Below are 9,527 nucleotides of genomic sequence, written 5' to 3' on the forward strand. Positions count from 1 at the left end.
CAATAAAGCAACACCTTGAAAGTATCGCTGAAGTAGTATTATTATTATTATTTACATTGTTTTATATTTCTGATCACCATCCACTGTAATTTGACCTGCTTTTATCCAATAAGAAAAGGGATTTGGCATGAATACATGTAAGCCTGTTGAGCCACACAGAGCCACCATGAAATCCTGTTTCAGTCTGGATCATAGACAATATCCCAATACCTGGGAGATTGTATGTGTGTCTGTTTGTGTTTGTATGTGTGCAAGAGAGACCAATGAAGCAAGAGAAAAAGAGACACTACAATAGGTAGCTCTTTATATGGGTCGTGCTGATGAATGACTGTCTGATGGAGCAGAGAGGGCGTCTTTCTCCTCTCTCCCTCATGGACCAGGCTTCCTTTCCTGGTGTTTGGCAAAAGCCTCTGCCTCTAAATCACTGAGTGCAGAACCTCAAATTTGATAAAAGGGGACTTTTCACTCAATAAAGATGTCCCAGGCAGTTATTCAGAATATGTCCATGTACCCCCCACCCCTTCAGCAGGTCATTTTGATTACTGCAGGGAACCATTGTTCCCTGCTATGCCAATGCTTTCTCATTTGCATTTCCTCTCTTGGCTATTTTCCACATCTTGCAGTGTATCCTGTCACACCTGTTATCATCTTGTTTTTTCTTCTATTTTTCAGTCTTTTGTATTTTTTGTTTCAGAGAAAAGCCTCATCTAAATGCAGAACCAGATGCCTGCGTTTGTGCTGAAAGAAAACCCATTTATTTCATCTTTTAGGATAAAAACCCAAGCAGAATGAATTGCATTAATGCCCTGAATGGGTAGCTGAACCCTGCTTGTATGTGTCTTGATGGCGCAGCACATGGAAACCCTCATATTTCATGCAGCTTTGCTTGTTATCTCGCTCTGTCCTGCACAGATTGAGCACGCAGGCTTTCCAGTGCTTGCTCTCTCCCTCGTCTGCAGACGAGCAGAGACGGAGGCTGGAGAGAGCGAGGAGGAGCGAGAGGCGAGCAAATGAGGTGTGGGTAAAAATTATGGGGGGGACTGGAAGAGATTGCAGCAGCCCAGCCCTGAATCAGGAGAAACGGAGGGTGTGGAGGGGCAAAGAGACGGAAAACTAGAGGAGTTATTAGGTGCAGAATCCTGAAGATTCAGGTTTAGTTTTGGCAATCCTGATCTGATCCTTCTGTCACCACCGGGAAACAAGTGCCTTTTGTGTTTCTCGCCCCTGCTGCAGAGGGGATACGTTTACCGGCATCTCCTGGGGGAGAAGAGAAGAAGTCTCCTCCAATCAGCCGTTAGAGCTTCCTTTGATGTTGTGGGGCTGCTGATGGGCATTTATCACTGACCAGAGACAAGCTCTGTTCACCACTGCAACCACCTGGAATATTCTCTGCGCTTTTACTTCTATTTTTAATATAAAATGACACTTTAAAGAGAATTCTCCTGTCAGTTTCACCAGAACAGAAGAGAAGGAATAGCTGGACACGTTGGATTGTTTTTTGTTTTGTATTTTTCTGCTGCAGACTGATGATGGACTAACTTTTCCATTTGCATTTTTACCTCCTGATGACTCCTTTCCTTAAATGCATGAAAGCAGCATTCATCATGTAATGACTTTTTTTATTATCCTGAAGGCATTTAATGCAGAGCATCATCCTGAGAGTCATGTAGGTCTGACACATGCAGATAGCCATGAATAATGAGGGTGACAGGTGGAGCAAACCTGCTTGCTGAGTTCGTCTGGCACCTCAACGTAGCCCGCTCTCCAGGGTTTGACTATCAGGGTTGTTTCGGGCACTTATCACGCTTCTAATTGGGCAAGGATAGCTTTTCTTTTAGTGTTCAGACAGTGTGAGGAGAGGGAGTTTGGAGGATTACAGGCTTTATGCAAAAAGGTACTGTGGGGCTTTGAATGAGGATTAGCTTGTGCGACCTCATAGTTGGATTAAAAAGAAAGATAAAGGTTTTACTGAAATGATGACACTGAGGAAACAGGAGACCTGCTAACATTAAGATTTAGATCTTCCCTTGCAAACAGGGTTAAGTGAGGTCTTAAGGACGACTAACGATATTGAGGATTGTTTGCACAATTTAAAGAAAAACCCTCTTTTTAATTCACCAGCAAATTGAAGTGATCTATGAGCTTTTTTTATTGATTTATGTCAACATCCAGGAATCTTGTCTGATTACTGCTGAAGAGGTTACTAATCTAAACATAATCCATCACCAGTCTGACCCTGAAGCAGAGTGAGTGCTGAGTATGCCACAGTCTAATGGAAGATAAGATCAGATTGATGAGAATCACTGCAGAAATGTGCAGTTATGCTTCATTTATTTGGATCGTTTTGAGGTTCTATAGTGGTGTGTGTTTATAAGTAAAAAAGCTTGCAGCTAAAATGATGGTTTGTTTTCACCCATCTTGAAAAATCTGCAAATTTCTGCTTATTTACCTTATCTTCAGTGTACAGCGCAGACCTATAGCTTCTGGTTAACTGTGTCATTGGCACAACCTGACAAAAAGCTTTCAATCCCACCTGTGCTCTAAATGAGTTTCAGCGCAGCTGCATTAGGAAGAAACCTCAAACCATGCACTGATCCTCAAGTAGATGACCAGATCAGAAGAGTTTGCTGACGGGGCTTTAAGCAGAGGCGCGTTATCTCAGCAGCCACACTCGGCAAACCTGGAAAGCACAGAGCGAAGCAGGAAAGAATGACAATGTGGTCTGGAGGAATAAAAGCCACCAGAGGCAAGTTGTTAGATGCTCTCATTGTTTGAGCGTGTAGCACTGCCCGAGTGGGGGAGTTCAGCCACAGAAGGGGTCTTTAGGGATTAACTGGCAATGCTGCAGATGTAGACCTCCATGACCCAGAGTAGATGGTTACAGCAAGCGTTCTGCACCATCGCCGCTCTCTGGGTGAAGCACAGATATGTCTGAAATTGGTGCCTGATTGATTAGTGAAGCACAAACCTGCAGGGCAAAGGAGTGCAAGGAGAGATTGGCCAACAAGCACACAAACTTCAGTACCTTTTAACATTTAATTGCAAATATCTGAAGACAAGATCAACAGAGGATTTTTAACATTTGAGCTGTGAGCAACAACAAAAAAGCGGATCGGTGACGCAGCCAATTAAACTGTGCCCTTCCCAGCCGCGAATGAGCTGCAAGTCACTCTGAGGAGGACTGTTGATACACACCACAGCCCCCTGTGAATGAGGGTGGGGCTCTCCCACTGCCACAGACAAAGAATACTGCCTTAACAACCCATCTTCAGTTGGTGGACCAGCAGAGTCCTTCATTCCCTGCCAACAGTCATCATGGGGTGCAACATGTGTGTGGTTCAAAAGCCCGAGGAGCAATACAGGGTGATGTTCCAGGTGAGCGCTCTCCTCTTCTGACCCCACACTAAGTGCTGCTAAATACAGTGCCTTGCACAAGTATTCACATCCATTCAACTCTCCTTAAGATGCCTCATTATAACTACTAACTTCAAAGCATTTTATTGAGATTTTATATTACAGATCAACACAAAGATCACAGATCTTCAAGAAGTGCATGCATTCTTTATTGTGAAATCTAGAAAGTGTGGTTTGCATTTGTAATCTGTCTCTGAATCAATCCTTACCCTAACCGTTGCTCAAGGATTTGCAGCCCATACAAGGTTTTCTTCCAGGATTGCCCTGACTTTATCTCTGACCAGCTTCCCTGTCACTGGAGAGAAAAGCAAAAAGCTTGATGCTTGCATCATCCAATTTGTGTTCAAGGGGCTGGTCAGTGTTAGTTTTACTCTAAACAGTTGTTTTGCATGTAGGGAAAAAGGAGCAAATTTATATTCTCATCGGACCAGTGCACTAAAACTTCCTTCCCCTTTCATGTGTTTGGAAAACAGAACTTCTGGTGTTTTTTTCCTCATAAGACTTTCCTCCATAGTTTCCCCATTGCTCCTCATCCTGACCCAAGTGATGTGTTTGCTGACCTGTGTTTTACCATAAAGAATGATATGCATGATGCACTTTCAAAAATATATTTGTAAAAAGAGAAAAAACCTTTACAATTGTTTGCCTTCCTCCTCACATATTTAGTCTAACACATAAAACCATTCACATGCTACACTGCAAAAATGATCTAGAAATAAGTAAACATTTCTTAAATTAAGTGTATTTACCCTTGATTTGAATAGGTACATTTTATAATATGCAAATGGAATGAGTATTTTTACCCTTAAAATACGATAATTAGATGAAATGCACTTGAAATAAGAAGATGCAGTTGTGTTTTCTTATTTTAAATCTAAATTGTCTTGTTCCATTGGCAAAATGCCTCTTTAATCTCCTCAATTTAAGAAGAAATGCACTTATTTTAAGAAAAAATGACTTATCTAGATTTTGATTTTTTTCTAGTGTATTTACTCTCCTTAAAACATGATAAGATGTGTAAATACAGCTGGCATGAGTCATTAGGCACGGCGCTATAAGCGAAAGTCACACCTCAATGGATGTTTTCCTCTTTAGCAGAAAACAGCAGAATGTCCCAAATATGGCGTGGTGTGTGTTGTTAACTAAATGTTACATTAATAAACCTTTCAGTTCAAAATATTAACCCCATGCAGGACTTTGCACGGTTAAATCATAAAAATTATATATATATATATTTTTTTTTTTAGATGTAATGGTAACATAATAATTACAGATATTTGAATAAACATAAATAAAACAACTGCATAAAAATCTAAATCAAAAGTAGCATAATGTTTACTATCACAAAGCAACATGTATGCGATAAATTAAGCTGGTTAGGAGTTTTAAAAAGAGGAAACTGATCCAAACCAGTTTTTGCTTTATATGCATCTCCTTTTAATGATACTAAAAGGAGATATAAGCTTGTGATCTCATTAGCTGGGCTCCTAATTGCTGCATGAAGCAGTCATTCAGTGACAATGATACTGATAATTAGAATAATGAAGCTTCACTGTGATTATGATGCTGCAATAGCAGCAAACGGAACAAAAGTAGACGGATCCACAGAGCCAGAAGGATGGATGGGTTGTTAAACTGGGATAAAGTGAAGGGAGGCGTTGCCACGGTTACAGCCTCCCCACCACCTGCCGACAGAGACCTCAGCCTACTTGTGAGTAAGCTCATCTGGCTGCGCGTTGCCACACAAATGTTCCTGCTCGGCAACTTGATGATGTAGCCGCTGGCTCAAAATAGGTCCCCATCTTACAGAACGTATAAAAATATTTTAGCTCCCACATTAAGGTAGTGCAACACTTTTAGTATCTGTGGGGCCCACAGGCCTCAGCTGGGCCTCTGTTGCACGATGGACTGGGCTGCATCTGGTGCCAGAGGCAATGCCAAGAGTGAGAGAGGAGCAAGAGTCCAAGGAAAGGCAGGCTAATGAGTTGAAAAGGGAGCAGAAACATGCAAATAAATGAGGAGAGAATAAGGCCAAACTCATTTTTAAAGCACTTTTTTCTCTTATAGCTTAACCTTCAAAATAATTAATATTGGTGCTTCATAAGAAGGGAATAAAAAAAGCTTTGGGAGGGCTCACTAATGTTGTAGGTGAAGGCCAAGGAGAAAGATGGTGCGTGCAGATGGATCATAAACCCAGAGGATGGCAGAACGGTTCTTAGCGGTGACCTTTTTTTAAGAGAAGTCAAAACTAATGACTGGGTTCAGGCAAGAAAACAATCCACCAGAGTCATCTCCTGGAATAATCGTGTGTTTAATGTTCACAAACCAACCAGCATCACTGCTTGACCAAACTTACACACATCTTCTAATCAGTAATACTGACTACATCACAACCTATAAATTAAGCTGCATAAGTTAGGGTAAATGTTGTATAAATTTAATGAATGCATTAATAAATAAGCATGAGATATACTCCAAAGGTGGAGATAAATCACTATCTGAAAGGGAGCCCTGGTTATTCAAGGAAAAACGAATCTAAGGACAGAGATCCAGTTCGATTGTGCTGCCCAGAGGTAGATCGTTTAACGGAAGACGGGATGTTCAAGTGGTTAATGTCCTATATAGCATGTATAAAGATGGAAAAACAGTTTGGAAGTTTAAAAAGATGATTATTTTGGGTTCCCAACATTTATTTCAATAAAATTCTTCACTTTAGCTAAACTACACTGCAAAAAATGTTAATCTAAGTTAGTAATTATTTCTTAAAATAAGTGGATTTTTTCTTAAATAGAGCAGGTAAGTGAGACACTTTGCCAATGGAAGAAGACCATTAACATTTAAAATAAGAAAAAACAGCTTAAGTCTCTTATTTCAAGTGCATAATATCTAATTATCTTATTTCAAGGGTAAAAATTAAAGGTGAATACACTTATTTTAAGACATTTTTACTCATTTGTAGAATGTTTTTGCAGTGTAAGAGAGTTAATTGCATCTGAGTAAAACAAGAATATGCATGCAGGAAAAAGGGACATGTCTTTGGAGCTGAAAGGTCAATATTTCAAAAATTTCAAGCAAAAGATTTCAATTCAGTTCAGTTTATTTCTATAGTGCCAATTCACAACACGTCATCTCAAAGCACTTTACAGTTCACCAGATCATACAGTCACACTGATTCAAAGTTTTCTATCTAAGGAAAACCAGTTGATTGCATCGACTCATTGACTTTTCAGCAATCCCTCACACTGAGCATGCTTGTAGCGACAGTGGAGAGGAAAAACTCCCTTTTAACAGGAAGAAACCTCCAGCAGAACCAGGCTCAATGTGAGCGGCCATCTGCAGAGGCCGACTGGGGTTCAAGGAGACAGAAACGGAGATACAAAAAGCAACTAAAAAACAGGTTTATCTAAAACATCTATAAACAAAGGTGTTGATGGCAGCAACACAGCTGATATTTCTCTTCAGGATGGATTCGCAGCCAAACAGGAACAGACGAGGTGAAACTACTATGAGAAAAATCAGAGAGACAGCATAACGCTAGAGATTGAACTAACAGTGGGAGAATGGAGATAGAATGAAGCATAATGATGAAAAAGGGGTCTTTATTCCCACCAGACATAGATTTCCCTGATCCATTGACTTGAAATCATGTGTAATTTAGAAGCTCAGCATTTGGATGCATTTTCAGCTTTGGCTGACACATCCACAGGATTGGTGATGAACAGAGTCCACAATGACAGCCTGGAAGAGTGATGAAGCGTGGAGAGATGTCATGTTGTGTGCAAATCCGCTGCAGGGATATCGTTTGTGCAAGGTAAACAGATACTTTGGAATGAGTTTGTGCAGACAGCGGACTGTTAGAGCTGAAGCAGCACTGCTGGCTGGGAGCAGAGGAGCGTGAGACAACAGTACAAACGCAGATGGCATAACGAAGCACCAAAGGAGCCTCTGGCTGCGACTCAACAAGCGTTCAAATTTTAATAGAATCTGGGCGTCTCACAGAAGCCTGAGCTGTTGCATGTTTAACTCGAAAAATATTACATCAAGCACAAAAGAATGAATCAGAGGAGAGGTAATTGCAGGAAGCATGCTGCTTTTTAAAATTTAGTTTGATTTTTTTGCATGTTGTGATACAGAAAAGAAACAGGCTGTGAAGCTGATTTATTCTCACATCGTATCAAATAACAGACATGAGTTCGATATAATTAAAGCTCAGTTTCTTGGTTCTCCACACTCTGCTCTTCAGCTTTCCAGGGTTGAAGTTTGGGGCTATTTTTCTTAACTGAGGTGTAAAATTCAAACTCAAATTAGGTGTGTTCCTTTTCAAATAATAATTAGAATATGCAAGAGCTTAGGGCAAAATTCTGCTGCAAATTCAGGCTGTTAATTTTAACTATTTCTAAATGCTTCTCTTGCTGAAGGAGTAAAACTCATGCATTATACATTCGGCCTTTTGCTGCACGTTCATTTCACTCACAGCCATCGGCATGTTTCTCTCCTATACTGCTGTTATAGCCCCAGGAAAAAAAAAAAGGGAGAAAGTAATAAATTAGACACAACATAAACCACATTGGTTTTTATGTTTCATTCTGCACGCATTAAATGACCCGTGCAGACCCATACTGACACGGTGAGCCCGCTTCCCCCCAACGAGCCAAGCAGCCACTCCCTTCCTCTCTCCAAACTCCCTCTAAAGCAGGAGGCTGTTTCCATGGCAACTGGCGTCATTAAACAAACCCGAGCGTGCTCTCGTTCAGCACGGCACAGAGAAACATGCCGACATTTACAAGAGGTAAACACATCAGAATGAATGCAGACGACTGACCTGCAGACAGGTGGAGGCGTGGGGAAGCAGGCTGAAAGCAAAGGAAACAATAATGAGACTTTACAATACAAAAAAAAATGGAAAATGATAGAAATCTGCAATTTTGTATTTTCTTCTTTTAAATGTGCCTAGTTTGTGTTTAATGTTCCCATCAACATCTTCCATAAAATGCAGAATTTCGTCTTTTGCAGTATTAAATTATATTTTCATGTATATGTTGTCCTGTTGCAAAGGTTTTTACAACCTTGTCCCAACCTACTGCAGCACATCCCTCACTCACACAAAAATGTTGTCATCTGGGCTTACTTGCCAAAATAAATAGCAAAGATTATTAAGAACGTTGCCCCATAAAATGAGATCCTAAAATAAGAAAGAGCAAACCGTAAATTGTAGAGATTTGAAATTTTTACATAAATAAATCTCACTAATTCATGAAAAAAATTCTATTGGAGGCATGCTGTAAACCCCACAGTAAGTCAGCCATCTAAGATCAAAGTTAAGGCATAGAAGATTAAAAGCTATCCAAAGCTTGAGTTTTTGAGCTTCTGAAATGGGCGTGGCCAGACCTTGAAGTTGGTGTACTCACCAAAAATAAAAGATAACTCATAAATGAATAAATCTAAAAAAATAATAATCAAACAGTCTTAGTATAATAGTGATTAACTTAAATAAAAAAACATTGTGAATGACAGGTAAGATGTTGTGCTAAAGTCACTCTCGTTAACATACTCACAGTGCAAACTGTAAAGCTTTCTGAATATGCTAATCGTTGTGGACAGTGACAGCGCTAACATTATCAATTGCAAGTCAATGCTAAAACAACATGTTCATCAATATAAGACTAACGCAGCGCTGTGTCTCTGGTCTAGTGTGATACAAACCCACACAAGTGGAAATTCTGTTTATTTCTGCAACTTTCATTGCTTTATAGGCATGGTGACCTTATGGAACAATAAGCTCAGCATAATTTTCCAGTTTGTTGAATTTTATCACATTTTCCGACTTGCTATTTAGAAATGTCAACTATTGAGTACTAATCATTGCACATCCTTACACCCCATGTACAAGCACACCAAGCGAGGCAAAAAAGAAACATCCATTCTTACACATTCTTCTCCTAGCCTACAAATTGGGTTGGTGTGTGTCAGTAACCTGACTCCGCCAGATCGATTTGCTCCGCATATCCATCTGGAAACCTTCTGTTGAAGTAATTTTGGGAAGGGGTGAAAATACTGGTTAGCTGATTGGCCTATGTTGGTGATAGACGGGCCAAATAAACCAATCAGATCAA

At 40.1% G+C, this 9,527-nt stretch overlaps 1 protein-coding gene across 1 annotated transcript in view; it reads left to right on the forward strand.

Moving 5' to 3' along the window:
* Nucleotides 1-991: 991 nt before the first annotated feature.
* LOC107095077 (PDZ domain-containing protein 4-like) overlaps nucleotides 992-9,527 on the forward strand; it is a 32,721-nt gene continuing 24,185 nt past the window's right edge. The window contains exon 1 of the mRNA XM_015391050.1: nucleotides 992-3,375. Coding sequence (XP_015246536.1) covers nucleotides 3,316-3,375 — 60 coding nt within the window. The 5' untranslated portion in view covers nucleotides 992-3,315. The remainder of the gene's footprint in view (nucleotides 3,376-9,527) is intronic.

Source organism: Cyprinodon variegatus, unplaced genomic scaffold (genome assembly GCF_000732505.1).
Source record: "Cyprinodon variegatus isolate N-32 unplaced genomic scaffold, C_variegatus-1.0 Scaffold522, whole genome shotgun sequence".
Classification (NCBI taxonomy): Eukaryota; Metazoa; Chordata; class Actinopteri; order Cyprinodontiformes; family Cyprinodontidae; genus Cyprinodon; species Cyprinodon variegatus.